General features: G+C 51.4%; 5 protein-coding genes across 5 annotated transcripts; 3 read left to right on the top strand and 2 right to left on the bottom strand.

The window, feature by feature from the left end:
- Positions 1-466: 466 nt before the first annotated feature.
- Positions 467-808, top strand: N7471_012807 (uncharacterized protein; the record flags this gene model as incomplete). Its single annotated transcript, XM_057285526.1, has 1 exon — positions 467-808. The coding sequence occupies one exon, from the start codon at positions 467-469 to the stop codon at positions 806-808; it is 342 nt and encodes a 113-aa protein (XP_057131792.1).
- Positions 809-1,145: 337 nt separating this feature from the next.
- N7471_012806 (complex I 24 kDa subunit family protein) lies at positions 1,146-2,113 on the top strand (the record flags this gene model as incomplete). Its single annotated transcript, XM_057285525.1, has 3 exons — positions 1,146-1,265; positions 1,366-1,656; positions 1,712-2,113. The coding sequence occupies 3 exons, from the start codon at positions 1,146-1,148 to the stop codon at positions 2,111-2,113; spliced, it is 813 nt and encodes a 270-aa protein (XP_057131791.1).
- A 1,295-nt stretch (positions 2,114-3,408) lies between these two features.
- Positions 3,409-10,169, bottom strand: N7471_012805 (putative SNF2 family helicase; the record flags this gene model as incomplete). Its single annotated transcript, XM_057285524.1, has 6 exons — positions 3,409-3,697; positions 3,766-7,894; positions 7,945-8,492; positions 8,566-9,321; positions 9,376-9,517; positions 9,860-10,169. The coding sequence occupies 6 exons, from the start codon at positions 10,167-10,169 to the stop codon at positions 3,409-3,411; spliced, it is 6,174 nt and encodes a 2,057-aa protein (XP_057131790.1).
- Positions 10,170-11,540: 1,371 nt separating this feature from the next.
- Positions 11,541-12,471, bottom strand: N7471_012804 (putative polyadenylation factor subunit CstF64; the record flags this gene model as incomplete). Its single annotated transcript, XM_057285523.1, has 2 exons — positions 11,541-12,367; positions 12,420-12,471. The coding sequence occupies 2 exons, from the start codon at positions 12,469-12,471 to the stop codon at positions 11,541-11,543; spliced, it is 879 nt and encodes a 292-aa protein (XP_057131789.1).
- A 124-nt stretch (positions 12,472-12,595) lies between these two features.
- N7471_012803 (prohibitin subunit PHB2) lies at positions 12,596-13,732 on the top strand (the record flags this gene model as incomplete). The annotated part of the gene is made up of 4 exons (XM_057285522.1): positions 12,596-12,817; positions 12,868-12,936; positions 12,994-13,349; positions 13,409-13,732. Exons 1-4 carry the CDS (start codon positions 12,646-12,648, stop codon positions 13,730-13,732), a joined length of 921 nt encoding a protein of 306 aa, XP_057131788.1. The 5' UTR covers positions 12,596-12,645.
- Between the last annotated feature and the right edge of the window lie 3 nt (positions 13,733-13,735).

The raw sequence follows: 13,735 nt of genomic DNA, 5'->3' as shown, positions 1-13,735 counted from the left end.
GTTTTTCAACACTTTTGTATACTATTTTCAACTGAAGTATATACCAGGAGCATAAGCAAGTTAAATATTCATTCGCATTCCCTTCTCGATCGGCAAAGTACCTTGGAAGACATTTGAAGCTCCATTGGGCTTGGTAGATATCACTGATGCCTTGTAAATCAGGCCCCATGGACCCCTCTCCAGTTATAGTTACAACCTCGGGACTCCTCACTTCGTGCACTTGTTATGTGACAGTTGGCCCTGCTGCACGACACGGTATTTCATGCCCCGAAACATCCTTTGTGGTACCTGGAACCTCACGAGGTCTACCTTCCGGCCCCGACTACAATCCCAGATACCCTATACCCTGCGTCTAGCATCGTGCTTCGCAGCAATCAACCCAAGAACAAACCCCCAGCAAAGAACAGGACTACTTAATCTCTCCAAACGAAGCCACAGACAGAGCTACATCCACTCAAAGCACAAAATGTCCACATCCACTCCAGACCGCTACAAGCTCGTCTTCTTCGTCCCGACCGCCAACGCGGAGGCCTGTAAAGAAGCCATCTTCGCCACGGGTGCAGGGTCATTCCCAGGTGGGAAGTATACCAAAGTCTGTTTCCAGACTGTTGGCACAGGCCAATTTCTGCCCAACGAGGGGGCAGACCCGGCGGTAGGAGCTGTTGGTGCTTTGGAACGGTGCGAGGAAGTCAGGGTCGAGGTTATGTGTCTCAGCCGGGGCATTATGCTGAATGCAGTCGATGCTTTGATCTCGGCGCATCCGTATGAGGTGGTTGCTTATGAGGTTTATAAGATGGAGAACGTTTAGTTGGGCGATTGAAGATGTGGTTGATGGAACGCGGCACAACAAGGTGATGCAATTGGGACGGTAATCCTCATGTTCTGCCATTGTCAGTTTCTCAGTATACATTTCCAGGAATTCCAAGTTCGATAAAACAATTTGAGAGTATCATTGTCTCAAAATATGAGCGTGATGTTGATTGTGTTAAAGGGCAACTGTATGGCAGCGGATTGGTAAGGCGGTAGTAATCCCTGGATGCTGATTTGCCCAAGGCCCGCCCCGAGTAAAACGCCTCGTCAACTTGACTTCTCTTCCAACCTCCAACCTCATCTCCCCCCCAATTGACCCTCACTCATCGCCCGTGATGGCCTCTAAACTCTTCTCAGTCCCGCGGGTCGGCCGCCAGTTGGTCCACCAGCTCCCCAAACCCCAATACAGAGCATTCTCCGCCGGTTCGCAACGGTTCAGCGACTCCCTTTCGGTGGTGCGTATTCCATTCGACCCCTCTTGTGCTTCAGGCCCCGATTACGTCTCAGGATTGGGGAACCAAAGACTCATATACTGACTCTGGTTGTCTCCAATAGCACCGCAACAAGCCCAACAACAACCCGACCCTCCCGTTCAAGTTTTCCGAGCAGAACCTCACACTCGCCGATGAGATCCTCAAGCGCTACCCTCCCCAGTACAAGAAGGCTGCTGTTATGCCCCTGCTTGACCTCGGTCAGCGCCAGCACGGCTTCACCAGCATCAGCGTCATGAACGAGGTCGCTCGCATGCTCGAGATGCCCCCAATGCGCGTTTACGAGGTTGCTACCTTCTACACCATGTACAACCGCGAGCCGGTTGGCAAGTACTTCGTGCAGATCTGCACCACGGTAAGCACCTGAAATCAACAATATTTCCTGCTCTTCCTAATTCGCAATCCTCCAGACCCCATGCCAGCTCGGCGGCTGCGGTAGTACCGCCATTGTCAAGGCCATTACCGAACACCTCGGAATCACCCCCGGCCACACCACCGAGGATGGCCTCTTCACGTACATCGAGGTCGAATGCCTGGGCGCTTGCGTCAACGCCCCCATGGTCCAGATTAACGATGACTACTACGAGGATCTGACCCCGGAATCCATCAAGACCATCCTGACAGCCCTTAAGGACGCCGCCACCGCTACCGGTGCCGGTGCCAGCACCAAGATTCCCGCCCCCGGCCCGCTGAGCGGGCGCGATACCTGCGAGAACAGCGCCGGCCTGACCAACCTGACTGACGTGCCAGTGTGGAACCCGGAGACGATGATGCGCAAGGACAATGCATTGGACGCCGCGCCCAAGCAATAGAGAAGCACAAAGAAGAAAAATTATTAAAGAGAGCTCTTCATTGCCGTGGGTCAATTCCGGATGGGGAGGATATTATAATGGTTGTGTTTTTTTTTTCGAATGGACGAGCAAAAGCCGCCTTGGGGCACTGCGGCCACACTGCGGAATGAATAGAGGCCACCGCGCCCTTCGCCCTGAGGCGCCCTGAATCATAACCAGTCTTGAGGCGTCCAATTTTTTTTTCTGTCTACAACATACCATGTACAGTACGTTTGTTCCTGGTTCTTATTGTGTGATCGGGGCCGGATGCAGATCTGGCCCAGTCGCTGTGGGATATCGGCAGGACCAATCGCAGATTTTTTTTCATTTCCTTCTTTTTATACTAGCTATTGGGCTTGTAGATGGGTGAGTACACTGTATAGGATATTGTTCATTTAGGCTGGTTTTATACATGCATTGCATGATATCATATCATATTGAGATGTCCACCCTCGACATTATCAGTCACTTGAGTTAGGGCTATATACATGGATCGTAGCCTTGTATGGTATGTCTTTATCAAAACCCCCACTGCCCTAGGCTCTCCATTGCTCATGCTCACTGACCCGTCTAGCCAAGTTATACAATCATGTTAGACAACTGTAGATAAAGCTTAGATTGGTGAAGGTAGAGGAAGAATGATGAAAGGCGATAGCTAGATGCCGGAACGTGAAACAAGAATGTGTCGGAAGAGAGGCTAGAGGACAGCTCGAAATGATATTAGATTGAGAATTGAAGAGACCAAAGGAGTAGAGACTACGTATGTAGAAGGTTCAACAATTTAACATGGAATATATAGGTCATCGAGGTCATAGAGATCGAATGAAGAGATGAACGAAAGAAGAGACATAGGGCCTTATAGCATAAGAAGGGAAAGGAGGAAGAAGCGTCTAGAAAGGATAGAAAGCACGTGAAATGATGAGGATGAATATAATATAGATAATATGGATGCATCTATGCAGATGGATCTAAAGCGTGGACTGACTGGATGCAAATCGTTTACCTAGAAGACTTGAAGTTTGTAGAACAGTGGGTATGTATGTATTTCAGATACTAGGTACATTGAAAATTCACCCCGTGTCCACGTTGTCGACCGGCGAATTTTATTATGAGCAATAAAAAGTGGCGCCGACTTGTAACTACAAGTCGGCGCCCGTGATAGTAAGCCATGGCAACCGGCGAATAAAGAATCGAACCGCACAAATAGCACTTGCAGGCAACCCTAGAGAGGTACCCCCGGGCGCGGGCGCGGGCGCGGATCAGTGGATCTTGGTCAGCTACTCTGGCAGCTCCTCTCCTTCGTATGCGACGTCGTCTGGCAACACTGATCCTTCTGGAACCAAAGTTGGAACACCTTGACGCTCAACGAGTTTGCTTGATTGAGCCCTCTGGAAGATGTTGACTTCGTATGTGTTCTTGACCAGCAAATGATAGACATGGACGTCGCGCTTCTGCCCGGATCGTCGCGCACGTCCGATTGCCTGAGTCATGCCGGCATCATATTCATAGTCAGAGCGGGCAAAGTATGGTGACAAGAAGATGACGTGGTTTGCGCATTGGAGGTTCCTATATATCAGACCAGATTAGTGATGTTTCAAACAAAGAACAGATAACAGCAGAGAGAAATAACTTACAATCCAGCTGCTCCGGAGCCTCCGAGGTTCAAGATCAAAGCCTTCGGTCTGGAAGGTGGTTGGGTGGAGCCCTTCTTTGGTTTGGGGGGCTCTTTGAACTCGTCGATTCCCCTCAAGTTGGTCTGTGTGACCATGCGGTGGTCGATGTTCGCTGCTTTGAGGGCCTTCGATGCCACGGGCATCAGGTGGCTGATTTGCACGAAAATGAGGACAAGCTCGTCCTCTGGGATACTGTGGACGATGTCAACAAGCTTGTTGAGCTTGGTGTTCTGGATTGCTTGGTCTTCGCTGACGAGGATTTCACCGGGCACGATCTTGGATTGGACAATATGGCCACTGCATCCAAGGATGGGGCAAGGCTTGTGTGGCTGGTTGATCGCGTCTGCAATGCAATCTTTGCAGAGGGCGTGACCGCAGTTTTTGAGAATGTTGACATCTTCCTTTTCTTGCAAATCGCTCTTACATTTTTGACACTGTGGAATCCCAGTGGTTTGGATCCTCACCAGGTGTTCGTAGAATCGGTATTCCCGGTCAATCTCCAGGACTTGCTTCAAGAGAGAGGTGACATCAGCGGACAAGGATTTTTCGACAGCAGTCCAAATCGAATTGGAAGACGTATCATTGGTTCCTCCGTGTTCTGTGGTTCTGGGAGGACGTCTTACAGTGGCTGTGTTGCCGGTCTTCGCTTTCTGGACCTTCTGGAATCGCTGCTGGAGCAAATCTTCGATTTGCCGGTGTTCTTCGGCGAGTTTCCACTCGTTGTATGAGCGGATGATGCCCTTTAAGAGCTCGTTGAATCTTTTAGTGAGTTCTGCGTCCCCGAACTCAACCTTGGCGACGCCATTCAGGGCGTTCTGCCAGTCTTTGGGATCGGTATTGCTCATTTCGCGATACCAAACAGTCGCTCCCTGTCGAGTGATCGAGTCCACTTTAGTCCAGATCTCGGCGGATTTCTTTTTGTCGTTCCGCGAGCCTTTGAGGCACTTCTCGAGGTTCCAGGGAGGCTGTCCGATTTGACTTGTGACGCAGGACATGATGAGAGCCTCTTGGGGGAACTGGCTCTTGGATAACATGGTGCTCAGGGGACCAGGGATTCGTCTCTTGTTTTCTTTGACGGCTCGGAACAACGTATCGTACGCTGCCTTTTCGGCGGGCGACTGTTCGGTGATGACAATGTTCGTTATCAACGGAATGTGTTTGATGCGTGCGATGTTCTGACGCGCAAACCGGTCCAGGAATCTTTGAGCATGCTCTCGGCGGTTTTGGTACCAGGCGTTGCTGCGGGGGGGCTGGTAATACTGGAATGCCTCGACAGCTGTGTGGTTCTTCCGGATATTTTTTAGTCTGCTGTTCTGCGTCGGCTTGTCGCAATCGCCGTCGTCGTCCACACCAAGGTGGAGACCAAGGTAACGCGCAATACTCTTGATGTCAGCAAATTCACCAAGAGCTGGCGTTCCAGAAAGGATCCATTTGGAGCGTGCCTGCAATGAGAGCAGGGAAGCCTGTCTTTCTTCCCCGGCATATGTGTATTCGTCGATAACCAAACGGTTGAAGTTGAAAGCGTGAAGGAATGCGGCTTTGACGGTGCGCCATTCTTGTTTCTTGGCGGTCCTTTTGATATCAAAGTCCCTGTAGTCATCTTTCACGGCTTCTGATCTGACTTCACGTTTCTTTTTGTCATCGGTCACTTCTGCCAGGTCCGTCGATGGGCGTTTTTGTCGCTTTCCTCTTGAACCTTCCATTGACTTCCTACTGTGCCTCCGCTTCCGCTGGCCCACAGAACTCGCTGTTCCGGTCGAGTGTCTCGCATCAGATGCATCAAAGTCCTCGAAACCCGGGTCAGACTCAGAATCCAGATCCTCTTCTGATCCTGCATTGGACTCGTCACGACCATTATTAGCATCAGCGAATGCCTGGCCACGGAGGCGTCGAGAGGGCACGTAAGTGAAGTCGGCCTGTGTCTCTTGAACTCGGCGACGTCTGGCCTCCAATTCCTGGAGCATCGCCTCCGGCCCTTTCGTTTTCAATATTTCAACAGACTCCCGCAAGGAAGCACGAGCGTCGTGGAACCAGCTATCGAAATTTCGACCTGTTCCTCCGCTCGATTTTGCGGGAGCCTGGGGTGTTCCGGTGAATTGTTGAAGTCTGCTGTAGTATGCATCGTTCGCCAGGATACTCCATGACATGATCACTATATCTGCATCTTCGACTTCCCGGATGGTGAACTTGCTGATTGACGATATCGCCAAAACTTTGTATTTTCCTCCTAGGAACTTATTGGTTTCATCGACCCACTGCTTGTAGACGTTGCTGGGCACAATGATCAGGGTTGCTTTTGTTGGAATAAGCCCGTAGTCTTCAGGGGGTTTGCAGTCGCTTTCATACTGCGCATCGATGAGACCAAGAATAACAGCCGTCTTGCCATATCCAACCTCGTCCGCTAGCACGCCACCGCGAACAACTTTTGGCATTGTCGCTTTGACTTCGGCGCGCCAGGGCATCAAGGGGAGGATGGATTCTTCAACTTCCTCTTCCATGAATGGTTTCATGTCTTTTGCTTCTTGTGAAATCATCCAGCTCAATGATCGAAGCTGTTCATCACGAAGCTCGAATTTGAAGTTGGGAGGTTGTGGCGAGGGACTATCGTTGTCGTTGCTCCTCAAAGTAAATAGTTCATGGTTTTCCTGGCCCATGTCGTACGCATGAGGGAGAAGTCGCCAGCGAGATGTTACTGTCTCGCGGCTTGCGGTGCCAACCAGTTTTCCATATGCCTGGTGCGTCAGAGCTTGAACATTGAGGGTGAAACGCAATTCGGCGTCTCCGTGTTCGTTGATTCGACTGAAGACCAAAAATGGCGAGGGTCGGTTTTTGATAGCACGCTCGTAGACGGCAGCGTCCTGGGGATTCTCGTATGCGATGATTCGGTCTTTGTTGTCGCGGCCCCAAAGGATACTGGGGGTGGGTGGGTTGCAGGTGTTGCAATTGCCATTTGCATGATGGTTAGGGTCTGAACTGCCTGGATGGATGATTTCATTCCAGTCTTCAAAGTCGGACCACGCGGCAATCTTTGGGAACAACCAGGCGAGACCTTTCAATTCTCTCATAGAGACCTCAGGATTCCAGGCTTGCCAGTCGGAATTTGCGTCGGGCAGGTTGAGAATCGCTGTTGTTGCTGACAGCGAGGTGAGGGTGATACAAGAATCATGACAGTGCTGGTTTTCAATCGAGACTTGGATTCTTTGTTGCAATGTGCGGAGGGTAATCTGTTCGGCAGGACAATGGTTCAACTGCGCTTCGGGGACCTTGGCCCATCGACGACAGAAAGCTTTCACATCTTGCGAATCCAGGGTGGCATTCAATGATCTCCAAGCTGAAGATAACTCGGCGATCGTCATTCTCACATCATATCCAGGAAGCCGGCTGTGGTCAAGGGCGAACACACAGGCATCTTCATCAGGGGGTCCAGTCTTCGCTGGGTCAAGGAATAAGAACATTTGAGGCGCATGGGCGGTGGCTTCCTTTTTGTACAATGCACCAAGCGCTGTTCCACAGTCAGGGAGGAATTGGTAGATTCCTCGGACGTCGAAATCAAGAACTGCGACATCTTGATCTAATCCTTCAACGAAAATACTGTCCCAGACTTTTCCATCAACAAATTTGGCGGCTTTGAGACCACACTCTGATTGGAATGATCGAACTTGGTATCCTCGGCCAGAAACCTTAAGTGAGAATGGGGTGCTAACAGGTGAACAAACTTCCCATGTACCCTCGACAAACGACCCAGAGGTGGGACTCATTCTGGCAATTGGCTTGGCTAGTACTTCTCGGATGACGCTTCTCGTGCTCGCGGACTTGGGGGGCTTTGCGTACAGGAGCCACTGGATGGAGTCCGGACCGATATCAAGGAACAAGCTGGAGTGCGTGCCGTCATAAACGACTCTCCATTTTCTTCCTCGCTTGATCTCAAAAAACCGAAAGACGTCATGCACAGCTGCCTTAACGCACAGAATAAAGTCGGGCCAAAACTGGAGGAGGTTTTCGATAGGGTAAAGGGATTTAAACGTCTCGAAGTCCAAGTCTGACAAACCAGACAGCATGAGCTTCATGGGAACAAGTCCCTTCATATTAGCTATAAACTCAGACGGCTTTTGTCGAGAAAGTGGGGAAACATGTAGATACGAATGCGTGGGATTTCCACGACAGGTCCTGCAAGCGGTATGTCCACACAGTGTGCAACTATAAATTGAATCTTGAACCCCAGTCTGTCTCTCGCAGGAGCAACACAGAACGCTGCTCGCTGCCTTGGCTTTGAGAACAGCATGGTCGACGAGGGGGCTTCGGCGCTTTGGAGGTTGCTTCTCACGAGGCTGTGGACCTCGCTGGGTACGAGAAGGGACTTGGCCTCCGCGTCGCCGGGGTTGGTTGAACCCTCCTCATCATCGTCAAGAATCTCATGCACGGCTATCAGACCAGCCAGCATGATTGCACACACGACCGTACTCGTCATTGCATTTCCTGCCATGTCCATCAAATCGGCTTGGGTTTCTCTCGTGAGTAGCATTCGGTCGAGAGGCAGACCTTGTAACGAAAGGGCTTCCGTGCCAGAAACGGGGCCCCCGCGGGTGGTCACAAATGGGATGCCCTTCGGCGTCAGGCACCCCGCGATCCCAGACCCGGCAAGGCTGTCATTCCCTCGATCGACTCCCTGAGACAAGTCGATCCAACGCCTGTGAAGTGAATTGTTAGTAAAATATTCCTGAAGTGAAAGTGAAGTGAAAGTGGCAGAATATTGAGACTTACTCCTTGAAGTTCATGTCATAATCTTGAAGCATCTTCTTCAAGAAATTCATATCCACGGTCTCCCACACTCTCTCCGGCTGTGTCTTCCAGAAACGATGCCAATAGAAGTCCGGTGCCTTCAGGTCATTGATTCCGGGCAGGGATCGAGTGATTGGCCTCTCGATGCCTAGTTCCAGTTCGTCACGGTGCCGTTGGTGACGAATCTGGTACTGGTCCCAGCTGGTTTCGCTTCGGGACTCAAGGCGGGCTCTCGACTCGATGACCTCGAGGCGGCGGTCGTCGTCACTCAGCAAGAACAACCCCACCGGCGCACTCGCTGGCCGCTTGAAACGACCAGCGAGCTCACGAACGCGTTGAGTGACAGTGTCAATGCCACTCTGGTCCATGGGGTCTCCAAGCAGGCCCGCTGCTTCCAAGCGGCGCTTGTCAATAACCACCATGTACCCGCGCTCGCGTGTCTGCGGGATGTAGTAATGCTTCGTGTCGACATTGACACAAACCGACATGTACCCGAGCTCCTCCCACTTTCCCTTCATCTGATCCCAGGGCGCATTCCGGACATTCTCCTGGACGACCATGCGAGGCCGATATCTCTCCGCGTACCGCAAGAGACCGTCGAACGTAGCTCCCGACTCGCCGCCTTGCGCCAGCGTCTTCTTGCGGTTGTTCAACGGAGAGAAATCGACACAGGCAGTTCCAGCAACTAAGATGTCGAGGTCACCGGGAATCACTTCCGATGACCCGTAGGCGGTCCGCCTTCAAAATCAAAGTCAGTATGAAGGTCAAGTCAGAGGAAGATGGATGGGGTACTTACGCCTCGTCCCCTCCAAGTTCGGTGATGTCCCGAAAGAGGATAGGGGGCGGAAGTTCCGTTCAATGTATGACTGCTTGAACGGAACAATCTCACAGCTGAAAGCGTGCGAGATCCGAAGTTGCTGGGCCTCTGCCAAACCTGTCAAGTTGATATTAGCAATTGCTCCATGGTCATGTCATCTTCCAGGCAGAACGAAGCAGAAATGAGAGAGATCAGATAGAAAGGTGAGAATGATATGAGACGAATTTAAAACAAATGATATGTCGTTACCAGACTGAAGCCATCATGGCATGGAAGTCAGGGCAAAGTTAGGGCAAGGAAGGAAACATGTGACTTGGAAGCCGGGGCAACCTTGGGGAAGAACCTCAACCATGGAACCGACCACAAGCAACATGGACCTCAACGAACATCGAAGACAACAACCTTTGAAACAAACGACTGAAGGGGGAAAAAATCAAAAAAAAAAGACACTGCACTTACCCGTCTGGATCAATTCCAGGGCCAGAAGCGGGGCTTCCGTTCCTGAGCACATTGTCGCCACTCGAAGTGGTCGACTGCCGAGCCGAATGAGGACATGCTCGAATCCCATTTTCAGGGCGTTCGATGCCATGTCAGCGAAAATTTGTGTCAGCGTATGCAGAGGCGGGAGGTCACTGGCTAGATACCGACCCCGAGGGATCATGCATCCCCGCCGCAGCTCAGGAATCTCATCGGCCCGGGCCCTAGGCTCCTGATCATCCATTGCCAAACCATCCGCCGACTGCTGCCGAGGGACCCCCTTTGACGCCATGGCCTGCGTTGGTGGAAGGGGCGAGAAGTTTGAGGTAGTCGGAATTTTAGATGATACTGCGCAAACCAGTCAAGAAAGGAACACGCTGGAAAAACCTCGAAACCGAGGCAGTTACAGTGTGATGACCTTTGTCACCAGCTCAGGCACGAAGCAAAGCAGCCAACATGCATATCAAATGGTGGAGCGGTGATTGTGTGGAAAGGTGAAAGAGGAGAAGAAAGGAACAGAAGAACGAGACAGAGGGACTCATTTATGTGCGACGCCCAGGCAACGATCTGGTGCTTCCCGCCTGAAAAGGTAGGCGCTTTCATACGACAAGCTATACCACAACTACAACCACTCCGGTAGCACTCGCCCGATTCGGCGCGACAGCATGTGACGATGTGACGGCGACTCATCTACGCTGAGGGATACACCCGCGCTGAGATATACTACTGCACGACGACAACCAAGCTATGTTCCGGTGGCCCTCAACTAATTACGTCCCGGCATGCGACGGAGACTCATCACCCCCTCTGACGGAGTGTATCTCTCAGTGAAAAGTATAATATATAGATCGACGGACAAGGGCTGCAAATAACACTACATAAGCACTATCACTTGTCAGTCAGCCCTATCTGTTCTTAGGATGAGATATGCTAGTTTCCTCCTGCAGAATGTGCGTGTTTAAACTAGACTTATGGGTAATGGAGATACTATGGCAAATGATGTACATAGGCACCGGTGTGTCAATGAGCTTATGCGCCTCTATTACAATGATATATGGATATCGATGCCTTCTGTGCGGCCTTATAGATTGCAGGCAAGACTATCTAAGTACGAATTATGCCGGTCTTGAACGTGATTGGTACCGGATAATTGATGGGTTGGGAGTTATCCACTCAATATTGAACATCATATGTAGGATTTGCCGAAACATCATTATAAGAAGGCTACCAGCCATGGCAAGAGAGTGTCTAGGTAGTACCAATTCTAGATCTTGCCAGTGCAGCTTTATCAAGCTCATAAAGGAGTAACCTTGGAAGGTTTCTCCATCACTGACAAACGCGCCAAATATGTCCACGGGTTGAAGCATGTTGCCTTTTGGGTAAAGATTCCAAAGGGACGGCAATATATACGTTGATTGTAGAGATAGAAGGACTAAGATAATCAGGATATCATTCTGTTACTATTCTGAAGGTAGAACTCGAGATTGACCCGGTATGCAAATGAATGGGAAAAAAATGACAACCCCTTTGCGCCACCCATTCGCCTAGTACAGTAGCATAAGAAAAGGAGAAAAATAAAATATTGGCCGTGCCAGGCTTGCTCTCGACGAGCGGAGCCACAAAATATCCGAATCCATATGCAGTATCAAGAGATGACAATACCCTACCGCATGCCACCCTGCATCAACTGCTGGCGTAACAGCATGATCTGACTTCTTTCCATAGGAGGCAAAGCATCAATAGTAGCCTGGGGCATACTGAGGACTTGCTGAAGGAGCTCCTCCTGGCCGTGCATCGGGGCGGCAGGTTGAACCGGGGGAGGGGCGAAAGGAGTGCCGGTGACAGGCGGTGTAGAGATCTGACCAGGAACACCGTACTGTTGGAATTGTTGAGGGGTTGGCTGTTGAGAAACTTGGGGAGGCTGGGCGGCCTGTTCGACGATAGAACCAAGCAGCTGGTATTCGACCAGATTCATGAGGAGTAGAGCCTGGAAGACGGCATAGGCAAGCTGAGGCGCTTGGCGCAGCAGCTCAGTGGCACGCGCCGGGTCGGCAACCGCGAGAGATTTCATTTGTGTCAGAACATCGAGCAATTGGTTTGGTGGGAGGGATGCGAGGGTATGGGAGATGGCGTTGGGGCAATCGATTTGAGGCGGGAGTTCCACGCCTGGGGGAAGAGGAGGCAGCGGCGCTGAGCCTGTAATTTGTTGCTGCTGTGTGGGATCTTGGTTCATCATTGGTTGCGACTGCTGCGAGTAGTCTGGGGGTACGGAATCCTTTTCGTTGTTGTGAGGCCAATCAACACGGATCTTGCGACCCATGACTTCGTGATCGTTGAGGTTGCGCACGGCCGAGGCGGCGGCGTCGGCGTCTGCAAAATCTGCGAATCCATATCCTTTGGGCTTGCCGGTCTCGGGGTTCATCATCAATCGGAACTTGGTAACGGTGCCGGCCGTGCTGAGGATGTCTTTGACTTGTTCCTCGGTGAGGTCTAGAGAAAGATCAGTATCGCGCAGGTTATTCATGTAGCTACAGTAACATACTGTAGGGGATATTCCCCAGGAATACACTCTTTCCAGTCCGATCGGGCGCCATGATTGCGATAGGAAATGAAATGTGAGTGAGAAAGGCAAAGAAGTCGAGGCAAGCAAAGAAACGCTAATTCTGCCCGACTTTCTCCCACCGCCCGCAACCTCACCTCATCCGCTCGAGCATCATACCAAGTCAGTCTTCATCCATCTCCAATCTTTCCGCGCACTTCCTCACATTATGTCTCAAAATCAACGGGAGGCTTGGGAGCGCCTGCAAGTTATGCTGTCGAAGCGCAAGGCCAGCTTCGGTGGCGGTTTCCCATCCGGTGGTGGCCGAGGCATGGGACTTGTCGGAACTCTCGTTCTGGCCGGTATTGGCACCTACGTCGCGTCAAATGCTCTGTTTAACGGTATGTTATACTCACCTACTTAGGAAATCAAGCTTCTGACCAGTTTTTAGTGGACGGTGGTCACCGTGCCATCAAGTACTCGCGCTTGGGTGGTGTCCAGAAGGAAATCTACAACGAAGGTATGAAAACTCACTAGCCAGACAAAGGAGCTCTCTCTCACATTTGGATGACTCTAGGAACGCATTTCCAGATTCCTTGGTTCGAAACCCCGATCATCTACGACGTTCGTGCGAAGCCTCGTAGTATCCCTTCTCTTACTGGTACCAAGGACTTGCAAATGGTGAACATCACCTGCCGTGTCCTATCCAGACCCCGCGTGGAGGCTCTTCCCCAAATCTATCGAACCCTGGGACAAGACTTCGATGAGCGGGTTCTGCCATCGATTGTCAACGAAGTGCTGAAGAGCGTTGTTGCTCAGTTCAACGCCAGCCAGTTGATCACACAGCGTGAGAACGTTGCCCGTCTGGTGCGGGACAACCTGGCTCGCCGAGCTGCCCGTTTCAACATTGCTCTGGATGATGTCTCCTTGACAGTACGTACCTTCCCCTCACCTCTAGCCCAAGCAGCTTCTAACAGGGTATCTCTACGCAGCACTTGACCTTCTCCCCCGAGTTCACAGCCGCAGTTGAGGCCAAGCAGGTCGCACAGCAAGACGCTCAGCGTGCTGCCTTCATGGTCGACAAGGCCCGCCAAGAGAAGCAGGCCTTCATTGTCCGCGCACAGGGTGAGGCCCGCTCCGCCGAGCTTATTGGTGACGCCATCAAGAAGAGCAAGAGTTACATCGAGCTCCGAAAGATCGAGAATGCCCGTCACATTGCTCAGATCCTGCACGAGAGCGGTGGCAAGAACAAGCTCTACCTGGACAGCCAAGGATTGGGCCTGAATGTCAACGCCAGCACCGAAGAGGGCAAATAATTT

Source organism: Penicillium samsonianum, assembly GCF_028829775.1.
Source record: "Penicillium samsonianum strain IBT 33392 chromosome Unknown utg000007l_segment0_segment0, whole genome shotgun sequence".
Taxonomy (NCBI): Eukaryota; Fungi; Ascomycota; class Eurotiomycetes; order Eurotiales; family Aspergillaceae; genus Penicillium; species Penicillium samsonianum.
This window is presented reverse-complemented; position numbering and strand designations above follow the sequence as displayed.